Below are 22,037 nucleotides of genomic sequence, written 5' to 3'. Positions count from 1 at the left end.
TGCACACACGTACTCAGGCTGACTGGCTATCGTTCAGGCAAATGAGAAATACGTGCACTCAGGCTATCCGGAAGGCCAAAGTTAGTTACTTTAAGGAGCAGTTCTCTCTCTGTGGGTCTAACCCCAAGAAGTTCTGGAAAACTGTTAAAGACCTGGAGAATAAACCCTCCTCCTCACAGCTACCCATGTCCCTTAATGTTGATGATGTGGTTGTTACTGACAAGAAGCACATGGCTGAGCTCTTTAATCACCACTTCATTAAGTCAGGACTCCTATTTGACTCAGACATGTCTCCTTGCCCGTCAAACATTTCCTCATCTCCCACTCCTTCTAATGTGACTATCCCGATGCTTCTCCCTCTTTTTACCCTGCGCCACTACAAAGTTTCTCCATGCAGGCAGTCACTGAGTCCGAGGTGCTAAATGAGCTCCTTAAACTTGACCCCAAAAAAACATCTGGGTCAGATGGTTTAGACCCTTTCTTCTTTAAGGTTCCTGACCCTATCATCGCCAAGCCTATCTCCAACGTTTTAACCTGTCTCTCCTTTCTGGGGAGGTTCCCATTGCTTGGAAGGCAAGCTGATCCTAACTGACTGTTATAGGCCTATTTCTATTTTGCCCTGTTTATCAAAAATGTTGGAAAAACTTGTCAATAATCAATGTCTATAGTATTCTCTCTGGTATGCAATCTGGTTTCCGCGCAGGTTATGGAAGTGTCACTGCAACCTTAAAGGTCCTCAATGATGTCACCATTGCACTTGAGTCTAAGCAATATTGTGCTACTATTTTTATTGACTTGGTCAAAGCTTTTGATACAGTAGACCATTCCGTTCTTGTGTGCCAGCTAAGGAGTATTGGTGTCTCTGAGGGGTCTTTGGCCTGGTTTGCTAACTAACTCTCTCAAAGAGTGCAGTGTATAAAGTCTGAAAATCTGCTGTCTCAGCCACTGCCTGTCACCAAGGGAGTATCCCAAGGCTCAATCCTAGGCCCCATGCTCTTCTCAATTTACATCAACAACATAGCTCAGGCAGTAGGAAGCCCTCTCATCCATTTACATGCAGATGATACAGTCTTATACTCAGCTGGCCCCTCCCCGGATTTTGTGTTAAATGCTCTCCAACAAAGCTTTCTTAGTGTCCAACAAGCTTTCTCTACTTGTTCTGAACACCTCCAAAACAAAGGTCATGTGGTTTGGTAAGAAGAATGCCCCTCTACCCACTGGTGTGATTACTACCTCTGAGGGTTTAGAGCTTGAGGTAGTCACCTCATACAAGTACTTGGGAGTATGGCTAGATGGTGCACTGTCCTTCTCTCAGGACATATCAAAGCTGCAGGCTAAAGTTAAATCTAGACTTGGTTTCCTCTATCGTAATCGCTCCTCTTTCAACCCAGCTGCCAAACTAACCCTGATTCAGATGACCATCCTACCCATGCTAGATTACGAAGACATAATTTATAGATCAGCAGGTAAGGATGCTCTTGAGCGGCTAGATGTTCTATACCATTTGGCCATCAGATTTGCCACCAATGCTCCTTATAGAACCCATCACTGCACTCTATACTCCTCTGTAAACTGGTCATCTCTGTATACCTGTCGTAAGACCCACTGGTTGATAATACTTTTTTAAACTCTCTTAGGCCTCACTCCCCCCTATCTGAGATATCTACTGCAGCCCTCATCCTCCCCATTCAACACCCATTCTGCCAGTCACATTCTGTTAAATGTCCCCAAAGCACACACATCCCTGGGTCGCTCCTCTTTTCAGTTCGCTGCAGCTAGCGACTGGAACGAGCTGCAACAAGCACTCAAACGGGACAGTTTTATCTCAATCGCTTCATTCAAAGTTGAAATTGAAATGAGACTAATGTGGCAAAGGATTCTGGGATAAAATAGGATGAGGAAGGAAGATATTACGACATGGCAAAAACAAAACACACCATGCTTGAAGACAATTAGGAAAGACTCGTCAATAAAGTAGTCAAATACAAACAGCTTTCTCGTCACGCACCTGACAGAACGTATCGTGCCACCATTGTATCGCTGGCTGTGGCTGTGTGGGTGTCCGGGTCATTGGCCATACGAGCACCATCGCCCTTGAGGAGGAAGTCGTTTCATAAAGGATAAGCATCAGTAAACGTTTGCCATAATTCCCTAACCCCCCTCTGTCTCTCCTGCCACGTGTCTTCCCGTCTGCAACAGAAACAATGCCAGTGGAACGAGGACCTAATCCTCAGGAAGAACCCATTCCAATGTCGTGCCCACTATGGTGCCATCCTGCGCCAGCACCTTTCTCCCTCCACCTCACCCCCCTCCGGTTTCCTCCTCCCTCACTCCCCATTCTTCCAAAGGGAGAAGTTTAATTCATTCATTTTTTTACTTCAGTTAATTTAGTAAATACTTTATCACTTATTTTTCTTAATACTGCATTGTTGGTTTAGGCCTTGTAAGTCAGCATTTCACTGTAAGGTCTACTACACCTGTTGTATTCGGCGCATGTGACAAATACAATTTGATTTGAAAAGCAAATTATGTTAAAAATCTTGGAGAAAGGCAGAATTACAGACAGAAAAAAGGGCTTGTAGTTCCTGAGTTCATTAATAATAAATTAGATGGTCGGTGTTCTGTGTGTTTCTCCTAAATAGAGAGACGACGAGTGTAGTGTGAAAACACTCCCTCCTCCTTTCTCTTACTCCCTCTGTTTTTCTCCCTCCCTCTCTAACCTCTCCCTCCCTCCTTTTCTCCTTCCCCTGTCCCTTTCTTCCTACCTCTCGTATTGTAGGCTTTTGATTTGAGTTGCCTGCAGACCGAAGGAACCATTTGCATTTATATGACACGTGTAATGCGTGCAGTGTGCACCGGGCCAGGCTGAACTGGACCTGGGCACAGGCGTGACGACGGGCCATCACAAATCACACGGTTCTCAGTAGCACTCATCCCAAGGCCCATTTCACATGAAACATGACCATAGTGTATTTTTTTTTTACGCAACCCATGTGGCCCACCCACACCTGGTCCTGCAACTCCACTGTGTAATATGTTATAACACCATGTGGAGGAATTTCCATAGCGAGAAAAGAGAGAAAAAATATTTTAAAAAGAGAAAGGAGAGAGATGCAAGTGGAAGGCAGTGCTGGGTTGGCGAAATAATTCGGCCCCAACGTTGACCCATTCGGTTCCCACTCCCACCTGCCCTCTATAGCGCTAATACCCAGGGGTCATATGTATCAAGCATCTCATATGTAGGACTACCCTACCTCCCCTCTAGAACTGTTATAAACCATGACAGTGGGGGGGGGGGGGGGGGGGCAAGCGGAAGTCAGTGCTGCAGGTTTGCTGAAATAACAAGCTAAATAATGTTACTTCTCCAGCCTATATAAAATACGTAAATAAGTGGGCCTCAGCAATACAGAGATAATGCTGTTCCATGATGTTTTGCATTTCAAAGAGGATGTGTATTTTCCCAAGTGTGTCCAATTAAGCCTGGTTCTCTTGTTATTATTATTATTCTCTCCTTCATTAGGATAACACGACTGAGCAGATCCTTCTGAACGCCGAGACGCTCCTGAAAGAGCTCGGGACCAGGGATAACGTCAAGGTATTATACCATTGTTCATCTTCAGGCTTAGAGACTCAGAGGCTCCTTACCATTTTTGCTTGGTCATCATCATGAGTGCTTTGTGAGAGGATACAGTAGCAGGTATAGTCCAACGCTGGTACACAGATAGTTCTCTGCCTTTGTAGAGCGATGCTAATCACAAATCATACAAGACAAGCCCATCTCCTGGGTTTTACATGTAATCTGAGCTGCATCTGAATCACTTAATTCCCATCACAGACACCTAAACTACATAGGGAGTGGTTGAGTGGTTCAAATGACTTCATAAATGTATTATTCAGTCAGGAGTTCTGTTCTAGACGGAGATCCTCCATTGAGACAAGATAAAGCAGCGAACAGAAGAATTGCACAGTGCAAAATGGATCCTGTTAGCATTATGAAGTTATACTTTTCCAATGGATTCAACAGCAGCCTTTATGGTTGATGCTTGATGCAATTAGACCGCATGAATTCTGTGGTAGCAGTGTTAACTTAGCCAGCCTCCTACTGTTCTTTATAGCATTAACTTCCACTCTCTTCCACTCTTTTGATGTCCACCATGTTTGATGTATCTAATGGGAGTCTAGCAACAGGTCTCCCCGGGGTTGAGGAAAAAGGAATCCAGTGCATTGTGGAATTGATTAAAAGAAACTGCCGTCAAAATAACTTAAGGACTTGCGTTGTATAAACCAAAATGGCATTTTTTCTGTGCAATTGTTTAAGTCGCTAATACTGTAGTCAACCACAAATATCTTTGGGGAGTGTATGTGGAGAGTGTGAGAGACACGAAAAGTGTGAGTGTGCACATGAATGTGCTTGTGTGTGTGTGCGTGCACTTTGAATATGTGAGTGTGTGTGTGCTTTACTGTTGGTATGTGTGATACAGTGTTACGGTAGGCCCAAACTCCATTTAATCTTAATTAGACCAGCACTATCAGCGGGGGTGCTCTCTTTCTAGAATATTCTTCTCCTGCACAACGGGAGATACAGGCACCGGGAGCATCTTAAAGAGAAAAGTACTCAATCGTTTGTTATAACTTTGTGTTCAACTTGTGAGCTTTGATAGTTATTGCTTCTTTTGTTGTAGTTGCTGTTACTGTATGTAAATCAATTATTATTTTGTATGTATTATCAAGATGCTAATTTAACACAAGGGCCATGTTTTACACCGGCATTGAACTGTAGTACCTACCAGGAATAACCTGTATCATTTCCATAAATGTACAGTTTATTCTTTTTAGCCCAGTACTAGCCTTAACCTTGATCTGTATTTGAACTGTAACAGCTATGAAAAATCTGCCATGTCTCCAGGTGTGGTTCTACAACCAGGCGTGGCACGGGATCGTTTCGTTCCTCAACGTGGCCAACAACGCCATCCTGAGGGGCAACCTGCCTACGGGCCGTGACCCCAGGGAGTACGGCATCTCCTCCTCCAGCCACCCTCTCAACCTCACCAAGGTGCAGCTCTCCTACCAGGCACTGTGAGTAGGAATGTATCAGCTCCGGGGGAAAGCTTCCCTTACGTGAAGATCTAAGATCAGTTTCCCCTCCCCCAATCCTAACCTTAACTTTTAGTTGGTGAAATAAAGAAATTACCAAGATCAGTGTCTAGGAGAAACTCACCTGTATATATTATATTAGAGAAGGGAGGGCGGGAGGGTGACGGAGGGAAAGAGAGAGGGAAAGAGAGAGGGAGGGTGACAGAGGGAAAGAGAGAGGGAGATAGAGAGGGAGACGGAGGAAGAGATTCATTCATGTGAGTAGCCCATGGGAACCACACACTTTCAGATACTGTTGCTTTATAACCCAAGAGATCAGCCAGGAGCCCTGAAGCAGCTACCCCATGAGATCTCTATGATTAACCTTTCATGAGCCTCTACCCCGGGTCCGGGATCACCCCCCACCCCCCCACACACTGATTAGCATAGCTAGCATAGCTTCACAAGTAGATAGTAGCATCTAAATATCATTAAATCACAAGTCCAAGACACCAGATGAAAGATACAGATCTTGTGAATAAAGCCACCATTTCAGATTTTTAAAATGTTTTACAGGGAAGACAAAATATGTAAATCTATTAGCTAAACACGTTAGCAAAATACACAATTTCTTTGTCCACCATTTTTTCTCTCCACCAGTAGCTATCACCAATTCGGCTAAACTAAGATATTGATAGCCAATAACCAATAAAAAACCTCATCAGATGACAGTCTGATAACATATTTATGGTATAGGATAGGTTTTGTTAGAAAAAAGTGCATATTTCAGGTAGAAATCACAGTTTACAATTGCACTGACCATCACAACACGACTAGAATTACTATAGAGAGCAACGTGTATGACGAATTTACTCATCATAAAACATTTCATAAGAATAGACAAAGCATAGCAATGGAAAGACCCAGATCTTGTGATTCCAGACAATATTTCAGATTTTCTAAGCGTTTTACAGCGAAAACACAATAAATCGATAAGTTAGCATACCACATGTGCAAACGTTACCAGAGCATCGATTCAGGCCAAAGAGAGCTATAACGTAATCATCGCCAAAATATATTAATTTTTTCACTAACCTTCTCAGAATTCTTCCGATGACACTCCTGTAACATCATTTTACAACATACATATACAGTTTGTTCGAAAATGTGCATATTTAGCCATACAAAACCGTGGTTACACAATGAAAATAGTATGAAATCAAGCCTCAAAATGTCGGACGTCATCTTTCAGAGTGATCTAGTTTAATCGAAAGCTAATCATATACTTGACTAAAAAATACAGGGTTGACAGGAATCGAAAGACAAATTAGTTCTTAATGCAACCGCTGATTTACATTTCTATAATTATCCTTACTGTGCAATACAGGGTTCGCCAAGTGAAGCGATAACAAACAAAATGGCGGATTATGCGTTTAAAATATTTCGACAGAACAACGATTTATCATATTAAATATTTCTTACTATGAGGTGATTTTCCATCAGATTCTTGGGCAATGTATCCTTTCTTGGGTCTAATCTTCTTTTGGTCGATAGATGTTCTCTGTCCTTCGAAATGTCCACTAACATCGACCGAGACCCCGAAACGTGACCAAAGCTTCAAAGTGCACGACAAAGAAATTCCTCAAAATCGCACTAAACGGATATAAATTGCTATAAAACGGTTCAAATTAACTACATTATGATGTTTTTAACAACTATAACGACTAAAAACATGACCGGAGAAATATCACTGTCTAAACAACCATTTGGAAAGAGGCAAGTCCGATGTTCATCTTGCGTAAAACGCGTGAAGGGAAAAGACTGTACTTCCACGTCTTCTTGTTTTATAGTGGCTCTGATTCTGCAATCGACTCCATTCAAAGCGTGATGACGTACTGACACCCAGAGGAAGACGTAGGCAGTGTCGGTTTCTCCATAGCATCTACTGGCACCTTAAAACCGACCCCAGATCAGGGGTAAAAATTTCTGAAATCTGACTCCCTGTCAGGAAAAGTGCTGTAGAAGTAGTTCTGTACCACTCAGAGACAAAATTCCAACGGCTATAGAAACTAGAAAGTGTTTTCTATCCAATAATAACAATAATATGCATATTGTACGATCAAGAATTGAGCACGAGTCAGTTTAGTTTGGAGACCAAAAAATGCTAATGCGGAACAGCACCCCCTATAGTTGCAAGAACTTTAATGAGGGCGTTATTGAAGTACAAAACCACCAGACTTCACTGTCTAATGCAGCCTGAGTCAATCATCTATCCAATCTCCATAATCGAGGAAAAGCCTTGTATAATATAAGCTAAAATAACATAATACAACGTAACATTACATAATATAACGTGACATGCAGTATTATAGCAGAATATAATTACATAACATATCCTAGCATAGAATAAGCAGTAGCATAACATAGCATCATATCATACAGTGACATATCACATCATAACATAACCTAAAGCTCTACTGCACATCTATCTTAGATTTGTGTGTATTGGTTATATGTTGTGAAATTGTTAGATATTACTTCTTAGATATTACTGCACTGTCGGAGCTAGGAACACAAGCATTTCGCTACACCCGCAATAACATCTGCTAAACACATGTATGCGACCATTACAATTTGATTTGATTTGAACTATGTAGATGTCAAATTAGGCCTATGCTCAGTTTTCACACTTTGTTTGCTGAAATGTCAGTTTCGACTTTGACACCTGATGCGATCCTCATGCCACAGATACCATTTAGTTCCATGTCCCTTTCTTGTGTTACCTCTATCTAAGTAAGGTATTGATGTAGTGGTCAGGTAATAGCGACAGTGTTGAGTTAGAGAGAAAAGACATGGAAGCGTAGCTAGAAGATAATTACAATGCCTTCCCTTCCATACAATAGATTCAGCCCCCCCCCCCTCGCCGCCGCCGCCGCCGCCGCCGCCGCTCTGCTCTCTCTCTCTCTCTCTCTCTCTCTCTCTCTCTGCTCTCTCTCTCTCTCTCTCTCTCTCTCTCTCTCTCTCTCTCTCTCGCTCTCGCTCTCGCTCTCGCTCTCTCTCTCTCTCGCTCGCTCTCTCTCTCGCTCTCTCTCTCGCTCTCTCTCCATGTGGTCTAAAGATGAACTTTAGATCATGGATTACCAGAGTTAAAAAGTAAGGGAAGCATAGGAGTAAAACACGTGTGCGTGTTCGTGTCCCTGCGTCATTACCCTAATTCAAGAGTTGTTCTCCATAAAGTATGGTTTTAAACGGAGCTGGTTTTAAACGGAGCATACAGGAACATGTGATGTGGTGGTTGTAGAACATTTAGGGGGTAGCTGCCGTCTAGGCCTTTTGTCTAGACTCACTGCAATGCTCTCCTAGCATAAGCAGATTAATCATCATGGTGGGTCTCTGTGACCTGGAGCTTGCTAGGTTTTCAGTGAATCAGAGAGAGACCTGTTCAGTCACCAAATCTCCCATGTCCATTAATAAAACAGCTTGACATTAAGGGATTCATGTACCATCTTCAGAGCAGGTATTTGGTTTTCCTGCGAGTTGAAAAGAAGAATCCTTTGCCATGTGTGTATATTTCTCAATTTCTGCATTATGGTTACACATACTGGCTGGAAAATGATTTACTCAAAAAATTCAAAGGTAGACTATTATTTGACTACTTCATTATGGTTTTCTAACTCCCCTCCACACCTCCATGTTTGAAGCCGCACCTCACTCTAGACCTTAGGCAAAAAGACCTGGAACGACCAGGCACATTAAATGCTCTCCCCTACTATACTGTTTATTACTTTATTAGCAGGGTGCATGTCCCCTCACAGTGATTAGCCGCTAGTCCTTGTTCAGGGTTACCTCATTAGCCAATCACTTGCCTCAAACAATCCTCGGCCCCGGCCAGCGAGGTCTAGATAAACCTGTTGAAAACTGCTGAAAGTGGGGCGGCACCCACTGCGTAAATGATTTCATGTTTACGCATCCTAATTGTGTCCAGCCCGCACTGCACTGATGAATGTTGAGGCGGTGCTGCGCGACTTATTTAATATGTTAATTACCTGGCAGGTAGTCTGGCGAGAGATTATGGTAGGGCGGAAGGGAGGAGGTGTGTGTGTGTGTGTGTGTGTGTGTGTGTGTGTGTGTGTGTGTGTGTGTGTGTGTGTGTGTGTGTGTGTGTGTGTGTGTGTGTGTGTGTGTGTGTGTGTGTGTGTGTGTGTGTGTGTGTGTGTGTGTGTGTGTGTGTGTGTGTGTGTGTGTGGTTGATCAAATGGATTACACTGTAGTGTTTTTTTGTAAGGGAAACAAAAATAGGCTATAGGCCTACGTGTTTCTAGGACTGTAGAATTATACAAAACATGTAATTGACTCTCTAAACAAATAACTATTGTTTTTTTATTGATATATTCCCATTATTTCTTCATGCAATTAATCATTTACAATAGATTATGCACTATTTATAAAGCATTTATTTATCAAGCATGTTTGAACACCTTGCAGGTTGATATGCATCTGATGCATAAGCTAAAGGGAACGCCCGGCAACATTCTCTAGTGGGTACTGACATGCTGAACGGCTAGCAATTCAAACTTATCTAGATTCGAATCCATCCCCTTGTGCCCTAAACAATAGCCTACTCTATTGTCCCCAGATGGTACTAGTTGGTCGGAACTTGGTCCCCAGATGGGACTTCCTGTTGATGCCAAATAAGGAGTTTCCTCTTGGGTCCCCACATTGTTCACCTTCCCAGTCCCCACAATGTCATCTACCCTTATTTCAATGAATCAATTACATTTGAAGGGGTGTATTCATTATAGATTTTTTTCTATTTTTTATGTTTTCGTTGTCAGGAAGGTGGTGTCCCCAGAATGTGGTGTGAGAACAAGTGTCCCTAGTAGGTGATATAAACGTGTGTGTGTGTGTGTGTGTGTGTGTGTGTGTGTGTGTGTGTGTGTGTGTGTGTGTGTGTGTGTGTGTGTGTGTGTGTGTGTGTGTGTGTGTGTGTGTGTGTGTGTGTGTGTGTGTGTGTGTGTGCGTGCGTGCGTGCGTGCGTGCGGTGCGTGCGTGCGTGCGTAGACGACATGTTTAACTATTTTTGTGGGGACTTGGAAACAAACAGAAATTTGACCAACTGGGGAAATTTTGTTGGTCTCCACAAAGTCAAATGCTATTTCTCGGGGATTTAGTGTTAGGGTTAGAATTATGTTAATTAAGGGTTAGGAACTAGGGTTAGTTTTAGGGTTAGGTTTAAGTAGTCTTTAGCTGAGTGAATGATATTCCAACCGCATGGAAGATCCAGCATTTCCAAGATGAGGCCTCCCGAGTGGCGCAGCGGTCTAAGGCACTGCATCGCAGTGCTTGAGGTGTCACTACAGACCCGGGTTTGATCCCAGGTTGTGTCGCAGCCAATTGAGGCGGCACACAATTGGCCCAGCGTCGTCCGATTTAGGGAAGTGTTTGGCCGGCCGGGATGTCATTGTCCCATCGCGCTCTAGCCACTCCTGTGGTGGGCCGGGCACAGGCATGCTGGCACTGTCTCCAGTTCTACGGTGTTTCCTCCGACACATTGGTGTGGCTGACTTCCGGGTTAAGCGAGCAGTGTGTCAAGAAGCAGTGCGGCTTGGCAGGGCCGTGTTTCGGAGGACACATGGCTCTCGACCTTCGCCTCTCCCGAGTCCATACAGGAGTTGCAGCGATGGGACAAGACTGTAACTACCAATTGGATATCACAAGGTATGGGGAGAAAAACTAGAATTTCCAAGATGAATGAGCATTGCTTCTCTGAAAAGTTTTAATTAGTTTTGCCTGATTGCGTTTCAAACAGAGAATTCAGTCAAATTGAGTCATCCTATTGGTAACAAGCACAAAGCTAATACATCAACTTATAATTTACAGTAGATCATACAAACCATTTTTCCAACTGGACATATTTTTATTATAAATTAAACCATGCCTTGTCTAATAATACTTAGACATTTTAGCACATTTTAGTAATACAGTTGAAGTTGGAAGTTTATATACACTTAGGTTGAAGTCATTAAAACTCGTTTTTCAACCACTCCACAAATTTCTTGTTAATTGTTGACCAGGGGTGCTATTTTCACTTTTGGTGAAAATCGTATGATTTTTAAACGGCCTCGTACTCAATTCTTGCTAGTACAATATGCATATGTTTATTACTATTGGATAGAAAACAACCTCTAGTTTCTAAAAACGTTTGAATTTTTTCTCTGAGTGGAACAGAAGTCATTTGGCAGCACTTTCCCTGAACAGGAAGTAGAATGCAAGATGTCTATGCTCGCTTCAACGCTCTGCCTATACATGGTCATGCCACCTATGACCCGAAACACACCTCATACGCCTTCCTCTGGGTGTCAAGAGGACGTCAGAGGAGAAATTTTGTGTTTATCTTGTTCTGACGTGAAATAAGACCTATTTCTTTGACGTGACCGTCCATTTCCGGAAGTCTGAAGCGCGCGACTTGGAAGAGAGATTGTGTTTTGTTTTGCTGCCGTTTCGGATGTCAACTATCTCCGGCTCGGATTTGATTTGATAAATGAGACCATATCATCGTAATGTATGTTTTTTCAATATAGTTTAATCAGATTATTTGAATTTTTTCGGGAGTTTTGCCGTGTTCCGTTCTGTGACTTTGCTTACGTTGGAGAGATCCGTGCCACTCGACTAGTACCCATGCTAAATGAAGTGGGAAAGGTACCATTCTGAATGGAATGAACGACTCATCTGTACTAAGGACACCTTGATCAACATTCTGATGAAAGATCAGCAAAAGTAAGACCCAATTTATAATGTTATTTCATATATCTGTCGTGCATGTGAACTGGTCGTGGGCGCCCAGCTGGTTCTGGCTGGCGTGGCTATGCTAATTTAGCGCTACATTTTGTTTTCGCTATAAAACATTTAATAAATCTGAAATATTGTCTGGAATCACAAGAATCCTGTTTTTCAATTGCTGCACAGTATGTATTTCTCAGAAATGTTTTATGAGGAGTAATTAGGTATTTGACGTTGGTGTCTGTCAATGTTATGGCTGCTTTCGGTGCAATTTCTGATTGTAGCTGAAATGTAATTTATGATTTATACCATAAATATGCACATTTTTCAAAAAAAACATATGCTACACAATAAATATGTTATCAGACTGTCATCTTATGAAGTTGTTTCTTGGTTAGTGGCTATATATATATCTTTATTTGGTCGAATTAGTGATAGCTGGTGATGGAGTAAAAAACTGATGGAGGTAGAAAAGTGGTGTAATAGATTTACATATTTTGTCTTCCCTGTAAAACATTTTAAAAATCGGACATGTTGGCTTGATTCACAAGATGTGTACCTTTCATATGCTGTATTGGACTTGTTAATGTGTGAAAGTTAAATATTTAAAAAAAATGTTTTTTTTGAATTTGCCGCTCTGCCTTTTCAGTGGAATGTGGGAGGAGTGCCGCTAGCGGCACCCGTGGCCTCAACAGGTTTTTAACAAACTATAGTTTTGGCAAGTCGGTTAGGACATCTACTTTGTCCATGACACAAGTAATTTTTCCAGCAATTGTTTACAGATTATTTCACTTATAATTCACTATATCACAATTCCAGTGGGTCAGAAGTTTACATACACTAAGTTGACTGTGCCTTTAACCAGCTTGGAAAATTCCAGAAAATGATTTCATGGCTATAGAAGCTTCTGATAGGCCAATTGACATCATTTGAGTCAATTGGAGGTGTACCTGTGGATGTATTTCACGGCCTACCTTCAAACTCAGTGCCTCTTTGCTTGACGTCATGGGAAAATCAAAAGAAATCAGCCAAGACCTCTGGAAATAAATTGTAGACCTCCATAAGTCTGGTTCATCCTTGGGAGCAATTTCCAAACGCCTGAAGGTACCACGTTCATCTGTACAAACAAAAGTACGCAAGTATAAACACCATGGGACCACGCAGCCGTCATACCACTCAGGAAGGAGACGCGTTCTGTCTCCTAGAGATGAATGTACTTTGGTGCAAATCAATCCCAGAACAACAGCAAAGGACCTTGTGAAGATGCTGGAGGAAACGGGTACAAAACTATCTATGTCCACAGTAAAACGTGTCCTATATCAACATAACCTGAAAGGCCGCTCAGCAAGGAAGAAGCCACTGCTCCAAAACCACCATAAAAAAGCCAGACTACGGTTTGCAACTGCACATGGGGAAAAAGATTGTACATTTTGGAGAAATGTCCTCTGGTCTGATGAAACAAAAATATAAATGTTTGGCTATAATGACCATTGTTATGTTTGGAGGAAAAGAGGGATGCTTGCAAGCCAAAGAACACCATCCCAACCGTGAAGCACGGGGTGGCAGCATCATGATGTGGGGGTGCTTTGCTGCAGGAGGGACTGGTGCACTTCACAAAATAGATGGCATCATGAGGAAGAAAAATTATGTGGATATATTGAATCACAATCTCACGACATCAGTCAGGAAGTTAAAGCTTGGTCGCAAATATGTCTTCCAAATGGACAATGATCCCAAGCATACTTCCAAAGTTGTGACAAAATGGCTTAAGGACAACAAAATTAAAGATATTGGAGTGGCCATCACAAACTGACCTCAATCCTATAGAACATTTGTGGGCAGAACTGAAAAAGTGTGTGCGATTAAGGAAGCCTTCAAACCTGACTCAGTTACACCAGCTCTGTCAGGGGGAATGGGCCAAAATTCACCCAACTTATTGTGGGAAGCTTGTGGAAGGCTACCCAAAACATTTGACCCAAGTTAAACAATTTAAAGGCAATGATACCAAATACTAATTGAGTGTATGTAAACCTCTGACCCACTGGGAAAGTGATGAAAGAAAAATAAAAGCTGAAATAAATCATTCTCTACTATTATTCTGACATTTCACATTCTTCAAATAAAGTGGTGATCCTAATTGACCTAAAGAGAGGGAATTTTTACTACGATTAAATGTCAGGAATTTTGAGAAACTGAGTTTAAATGTATTTGGCTAAGGTGTATGTAAACTTCCGACTTCAACTGTAAGTACTCTCATCCAGAGCAATTAAAGTATAGGTCAAATATTTCAGTAGCATTCAATCCATGTCAAAGGCAAGACTAATCCCACTGGGCACAGGTGTAAATTCAACGTCTTTCCCACGTTGGGTCAATGTCATTTCATTGAAATGATATGGAAACAACGTTGATTCAACCAGTGTGTGCCCAGTGGGATGACACGACTGGTGCAGAAAGTGTTAGATTTCACTCAGAATGCAACTCAACACCTGGAAAAGTTGTGAGGCTTACTTCCACCAAAAGGCCCCTTGACCAATCCTCCGTCTATAGCCCCTCAGGGCTATGCAGACATAGGCCTCAGATCCCTGGACAATGTCTGTGTCCCAAATGGCACCCTATTCCCTATATAGTGCACTACGTTTGACAAGGGTCCATGGGGTTCCAGTCAAAAGTAGTTCACTATATAGAGAATAGGGTGCGATTTGGAATGCATCCAATGTTCTTAATAACATTGCTCTAGAACTGGATTTTTTTTCTTCCACTTTCCAGCTGTGACCCTATCTGGCTCCACCCATGTTAGGACTAATTATCAACGGTAAAGGTCTGGGTGGCCTCTTGTTCTGGTTTGTTAGTAAAGGAAGTAAATGGGTTTCAAGTGTGTCCTCGGTTTTTCTCTGACGTTGGCTCATCCTAATGAGTCATTCATCTATCATGGAAGTCACAAGAGGCTGCTGAGGGGAGAACGGGCTGATGATAATATCTGACATGGAGTAAATGTAATGGTATCAAACATATGGAAGCCATGTTTTCTGATGTTTGATACCATTCCATTTATTCCATTCCAGCCATTTCTATGAGACTGTACTCCCCAATTAAGGTTCCACCGCCCGCATGTGATGGGAATGGAGAAAAAAAAGTGAAATCCAATTTTGTATGTGGTGATTGCATCATGGGAACACATGGAAAATAATTACTTATAAAGGATTTTAGGATAAAAACAAGCTGTTTTCACACCAGGTGCATCATTACACTGAATATTTTGTGGTGGTTTTCGACTCCTCGGTTAGGTTACTGTAGAGTACATGACTGAAGATGTAAAAGGGTAATGAATACGTTTAAAGATTGATTGATGGATCGATAGTAGCAAAATCAATCACTCTCAAAAGGGGAAGTTCAGTATTTTATAACTTTATGTTAAATGGTTAAATGGGTCCTCACACTGAAAGTAGTCTTTGGGCCAGGAGAAACTGTAATTCAAAAATCCTCTTGAAAACTTTACTTTCCATTAGCTACCAGTAGCTAATAATTTATGGAAAGGATGGGAGCATAAAAATAAACTGAAATTACCTCATTTATTTGGTTTGACCTTACTTATAGGTGATTTGTCATTTTTTTTGCCATGATCACTTGAATTCATTTTTAGCTAGCGTTTGCTAAAGTTAGCCGATGTTTAAAGAAAAAACATCATCTGTGATTTGGTTATCGTCTAACATTGAGTTGTAAAATACTAACCTTTCCATTTAAAGCAATCGACCCTTCTCCAGTCAATTATCAACCAGACCTATTGATCATGCTAGGATCAAACCTGTACTCAACTTCCTGCTTTCTTTCTCCTTCTTCAGGGCTGCCACCTCCACCGATGTGGTGGTGTCCATCTGTGTCATCTTCGCCATGTCCTTTATCCCAGCGAGCTTCGTCCTCTTCCTCATCCAGGAGCGCGTCAACAAAGCCAAGCACTTGCAGTTTGTCAGCGGCGTCAACCCGGCCGTCTATTGGGTCGCCAACTTCGCCTGGGATATAGTAGGTTATTTTCATGACTTAAAATAATTACAGAATTCAACTGTATTTCCAATGATAATCGGAAATGTGTATTTCTGCTGTTTTATGGCATTCCCAGCCACCCGGACACCACTCATACACACACAAAAGGCTGGAAGTAGCACAGGGTCAGCCTCTGAGCAGTGCCCCTGGAACACATGAGGTATTAAGTACCTTGCTCAAGGGCACAATGGCAGTAGGTGGCACCTGAGATTGTGATGTCAGCAACCCCCTGGTTTCCTGCCATTTCGCACCTAATGAGTGATCAATACTTAATGAGACTGTGAGGAAGGGATGGACAAGCACAAACCCCAAATAAATGTATCGAAACCCCAACCAAATTCTTTCTGGATGTTGTAATTGGTAGAGTGGTAATTTCACTTGAATTCAGATGGATAGATGTAAGGTCACAAGTGAGGCGTGTGTCAAATAATTCACCAAACTTTTTTTATACTTTTGATCGCAATGGCTTTTAAAAAGCCCAGGCCTGAGTAACTGTTATTGACTAGCGCTGAATTATTGACACTGGCAAACAGTGATGCAAAGTGGTACAACGTTGATACTTTCCCTCAGGCTTAATAGCGGTAAACAGTCTATCAGGTAACTTAGAGAAGGTGGGAGGCAATATCTCAGCACTACTAGCCGTGCGAACAAATTATCTGCTGATGAATGCTGACAAAGTGGAAGAGAAAGGTTTTGGCTAGGAGCAGTTAGCATTGCCATTTCCATTGACCATTTTCCCAACAATTGTAATATTTTATGGCGCTGAAAAATCTTTAAAGGGATGGTATTGCAGAGTTTTGCTGTTAAGGTTTTATAATCGTGCACATGGATTTCAATGTGTTATAAGACTGTGTAAAGTGCCACCTAAATAGTGTTGAAGCCTTAGGGCACAGAGTGGGAAATGTGGAGTAGAAGTTTAAAAATTACATAGGTTTCTGTTATTTTTGTCTTCACACAGATTCATCATGCCAATTGCAGTATTTAGCAATTCTTCATCCAATATCATGATTGTAAGCCTTCAGATAGAATATTTATATTATTTTATACTACGCTTTGGTAAATTGTGAAATGGTTTTCTTTCGATTTTTCCAGTCAGGCCAGCCACAGACTCATGTCCTCCTATGAAGGGGAATAGATTGCTTTCTTGTTAATTAGCAAATGAAAGAGGGGAAGCTTGGAAAGCTAATTAAGACCTAATCTATAGATTTCAAAATCGTGTGGAATTCCCATTTTCTTGAGTTCAACATCTTCATCATCATCTTCTCTCTTTCAGAGAGAGGGACCGTAGCCTGATATGTCTGGGCATCATTATAATTATGTAGTAATGACATCATACGCTTAGATGTTACCTTCCCAGAACTCCCCGCAAAGTGATAAAATGCTTCATACGGGGTTATGTGTGCTTTTTTTTACAGTGTAACTACATAGTCTAATAAGTGGTTATGTTCTTTATTACAGTGTAATTATATGGTCTAATAAGTGGTTATGTTCTTTATTACAGTGTAATTATATGGTCTAATAAGTGGTTATGTTCTTTATTACAGTGTAATTATATGGTCTAACAAGTAGTTATGTTCTTTATTACAGTGTAATTATATGGTCTAATAAGTAGTTATGTTCTTTATTACAGTGTAATTATATGGTCTAATAAGTGGTTATGTTCTTTATTACAGTGTAACTACATAGTCTAACAAGTAGTTATGTTCTTTATTACAGTGTAACTACATAGTCTAACAAGTAGTTATGTTCTTTATTACAGTGTAATTACAGTGGGGAGAACAAGTATTTGATACACTGCCAATTTTGCAGGTTTTCCTACTTACAAAGCATGTAGAGGTCTGTAATTTTTATCATAGGTACACTTCAACTGTGAGAGACGGAATCTAAAACAAAAATCCAGAAAATCACATTGTATGATTTTTAAGTAATTCATTTGCATTTTATTGCATGACGTAAGTATTTGATCACCTACCAACCAGTAAGAATTCCGGCTCTCACAGACCTGTTAGTTTTTCTTTAAGAAGCCCTCCTGTTCTCCACTCATTACCTGTATTAACTGCACCTGTTTGAACTCGTTACCAGTATAAAAGACACCTGTCCACACACTCAATCAAACAGACTCCAACCTCTCCACAATGGCCATGACCAGAGAGCTGTGTAAGGACATCAGGGATAGAATTGTAGACCTGCACAAGGCTGGGATGGGCTACAGGACAATAGGCAAGCAGCTTGGTGAGAAGGCAACAACTGTTGGCGCAATTATTAGAAAATGGAAGAAGTTCAAGATGACGGTCAATCACCCTCGGTCTGGGGCTCCATGCAAGATCTCACCTCGTGGGGCATCAATGATCATGAGGAAGGTGAGGGATCAGCCCAGAACTACACGGCAGGACCTGGTCAATGACCTGAAGAGAGCTGGGACCACAGTCTCAAAGAAAACCATTAGTAACACACTACGCCGTCATGGATTAAAATCCTGCAGCGCACGCAAGGTCCCCCTGCTCAAGCCAGCGCATGTCCAGGCCCGTCTGAAGTTTGCCAATGACCATCTGGATGATCCAGAGGAGGAATGGGAGAAGGTCATGTGGTCTGATGAGACAAAAATAGAGCTTTTTGGTCTAAACTCCACTCACCGTGTTTGGAGGAAGAAGAAGGATGAGTACAACCCCAAGAACACCATCCCAACCGTGAAGCATGGAGGTGGAAACATCATTCTTTGGGGATGCTTTTCTGCAAAGGGGACAGGACGACTGCACTGTATTGAGGAGAGGATGGATGGGGTCATGTATCGCGAGATCTTGGCCAACAACCTCCTTCCCTCAGTAAGAGCATTGAAGATGGGTCATGGCTGGGTCTTCCAGCATGACAACGACCCAAAACACACAGCCAGGGCAACTAAGGAGTGGCTCCGTAAGAAGCATCTCAAGGTCCTGGAGTGGCCTAGCCAGTCTCCAGACCTGAACCCAATAGAAAATCTTTGGAGGGAGCTGAAAGTCCGTATTGCCCAGCGACAGCCCCGAAACCTGAAGGATCTGGAGATGATCTGTAGGGAGGAGTGGGCCAAAATCCCTGCTGCAGTGTGTGCAAACCTAGTCAAGAACTACAGGAAACGTATGATCTCTGTAATTGCAAACAAAGGTTTCTCTACCAAATATTAAGTTCTGCTTTTCTGATGTATCAAATACTTATGTCATGCAATAAAATGCAAATTAATTACTTAAAAATCATACAATGTGATTTTCTGGATTTTTGTTTTAGATTCCGTCTCTCATAGTTGAAGTGTACCTATGATAAAAATTACAGACCTCTACATGCTTTGTAAGTAGGAAAACCTGCAAAATCGGCAGTGTATCAAATACTTGTTCTCCCCACTGTATATGGTCTAATAAGTGGTTATGTTCTTTATTACAGTGTAACTACATAGTCTAACAAGTAGTTATGTTCTTTATTACAGTGTAATTATATGGTCTAACAAGTAGTTATGTTCTTTATTACAGTGTAATTATATGGTCTAATAAGTGGTTATGTTCTTTATTACAGTGTAACTACATAGTCTAACAAGTAGTTATGTTCTTTATTACAGTGTAACTACATAGTCTAACAAGTAGTCATGTTCTTTATTACAGTGTAATTATATGGTCTAATAAGTGGTTATGTTCTTTATTACAGTGTAATTATATGGTCTAACAAGTAGTTATGTTCTTTATTACAGTATAACTACATAGTCTAACAAGTAGTTATGTTCTTTATTACAGTGTAATTATATGGTCTAACAAGTAGTTATGTTCTTTATTACAGTGTAATTATAAGGTCTAACAAGTAGTTATGTTCTTTATTACAGTGTAACTACATAGTCTAACAAGTAGTTATGTTCTTTATTACAGTGTAACTACGTAGTCTAACAAGTAGTTATGTTCTTTATTACAGTGTAATTATATGGTCTAATAAGTGGTTATGTTCTTTATTACAGTGTAATTATATGGTCTAACAAGTAGTTATGTTCTTTATTACAGTGTAATTATATGGTCTAACAAGTAGTTATGTTCTTTATTACAGTGTAACTACATAGTCTAACAAGTAGTTATGTTCTTTATTACAGTGTAACTACATAGTCTAACAAGTAGTTATGTTCTTTATTACAGTGTAACTACATAGTCTAACAAGTAGTTATGTTCTTTATTACAGTGTAACTACGTAGTCTAACAAGTAGTTATGTTCTTTATTACAGTGTAATTATATGGTCTAATAAGTGGTTATGTTCTTTATTACAGTGTAATTATATGGTCTAACAAGTAGTTATGTTCTTTATTACAGTGTAATTATATGGTCTAACAAGTAGTTATGTTCTTTATTACAGTGTAACTACATAGTCCCGTGTCTAATAGTCATCGTCATCTTCCTGTGCTTCCAACAAAAAGCCTACGTGTCCCCTCCTAACCTACCAGCTTTGATTTGGCTACTTGTAATGTATGGGTAAGTAGCACCAGAATGATATCCATATTTTTATGTGCTGACTTACCCAGTTCAAAGAAGTTTTAAGAAAAAAAGAAAATTGTGATTGGACTATGGATGTAATGTTTATATGGAGCAATGTAGATTCATGTTCAAATCCACCCTCTGAATGGCACACACACACAATCCATGTCTCAATTGTCTCAAGGTTTAGAAATCATTCTTTAACCTGTCTCCTCCCCTTCCTCTACACTGATTGAAGAGGATTTAACAAGTGACATCAATAAGGGATCATAGCTTTCACCTGGATTCACCTGGACAGTCTATGTCATAAAAAGTGCAGGTGTTCTTAATGTTTTGTAATGTGTAGTCAGCAAACATCTCATGCAACCTACAAATAATATTTGAGTCCTGTTCAATTCCAATTCACCCATTTTCCACATAGTATGCCACAGTCAATGCATTTTATGGTGAAATGAAGCCTCTTCCCGGAGTTTGTTCTGAACCCTTCATGTCTGTATACCTCTCTTCATATATCGCCCCCTATCTCCTTTCCTATTGTACTGTTTAAATAGTAAAATATGAAGAATTAAGCTTCTGTTCATGTAACCGTCTGTATTTTCAGGTGGTCTATCACACCTATGATGTACCCAGCCTCGTTTATCTTCAGTGTCCCCAGCACGGCCTACGTGGTGCTGACCTGCGTCAACCTCTTCATCGGCATCAATGGCAGCTTGGCCACCTTCGTTATGGAGCTGTTCGATGATGATGTAGGTGGTGCGGGTTGCCGCTTTCCTAAATCGTCAAATGTACAGTGTCCATATTAGGAGCTTCAGTGTAACAAGGTGTAGGTGTCCGTGTCCTTTTGACTGTGAGGCTGTCCTAATTTTATTTTATTTAACTAGGCAAGTCAGTCAATAACAAATTCTTATTTACAATGACGGCCTACACCGGCCAAACCCGGACGACGCTGGGCCACATGTGCGCCGCCCTATTGGACTCCCAATCATGGCTGGTTATGATACAGCCTGGATTCGAACCAGGGTCTCTGTAGTGACGCCTCTAGCACTGAGATGCAATTCCTTAGACCGCAGCGCCACCCGGGAGCCTAGGGAGCCTAATATGCACACCGTACATACTGGGGGAAAAGTACACATGTTGTATCAAAGAAATGATTGCTCAATCGACTAATATATCAGGAAGATTACATTTTTTGACTAGCTAATTGATCCCTGTCCTCGATATACCGCAGTGTATTCTTGGATAGGCCTTCAACGTGTGCAAGGAAGGAGCTTTTCCTCCAGAAATGACTTTTAAACTTTTTACCCACTCAATGAGTTTCAAAGGCGGTATTTTTAAATTCTCTTTTATGTTTAATTGTGAAGATAGGATTGTGTCTTCGGAGAATGTGCTTCATGCATCTTTCAATGAGCGTTCATTTATACCAAAAGCTTCCCTTTCTCCCGGGAGAATCAAAATACAAAGACGGAGAAAAAATAAAGACAGAAAGCAAGCAAGAGAAAGAGACAGAACTTGAGAGAGTGTTAAAAAGATAGATGGAAACAATGAGGGAAGTAGAGAGAGAGAGATGCCACTTCTCAGTCTGTGGAAGTCAAAGTTTTTGTCATGTTTACTTGTGTTTAGACTGAATTACAAGCATTTCTTCTAAGGATGCAATTTACTTAGTTTAGCTG

General features: G+C 41.1%; 1 protein-coding gene across 1 annotated transcript in view; it reads left to right on the top strand.

The window, feature by feature from the left end:
* Window positions 1-22,037, top strand: part of LOC139534553 (phospholipid-transporting ATPase ABCA1-like) — a 292,873-nt gene that overhangs the window by 196,394 nt on the left and 74,442 nt on the right. Inside the window, exons 35-39 of the mRNA XM_071333760.1 lie at window positions 3,521-3,595; window positions 4,907-5,076; window positions 15,693-15,870; window positions 20,249-20,364; window positions 20,969-21,113. Of these exons, the coding sequence (XP_071189861.1) occupies window positions 3,521-3,595; window positions 4,907-5,076; window positions 15,693-15,870; window positions 20,249-20,364; window positions 20,969-21,113 (684 nt within the window). The remainder of the gene's footprint in view (window positions 1-3,520; window positions 3,596-4,906; window positions 5,077-15,692; window positions 15,871-20,248; window positions 20,365-20,968; window positions 21,114-22,037) is intronic.

The sequence above is a fragment of the Salvelinus alpinus genome, chromosome 11 (assembly GCF_045679555.1).
Source record: "Salvelinus alpinus chromosome 11, SLU_Salpinus.1, whole genome shotgun sequence".
NCBI classification, from domain to species: domain Eukaryota; kingdom Metazoa; phylum Chordata; class Actinopteri; order Salmoniformes; family Salmonidae; genus Salvelinus; species Salvelinus alpinus.
The sequence above is the reverse complement of the archived record's forward strand: the minus strand, read 5'-3'. Positions and strand labels throughout refer to the sequence as shown.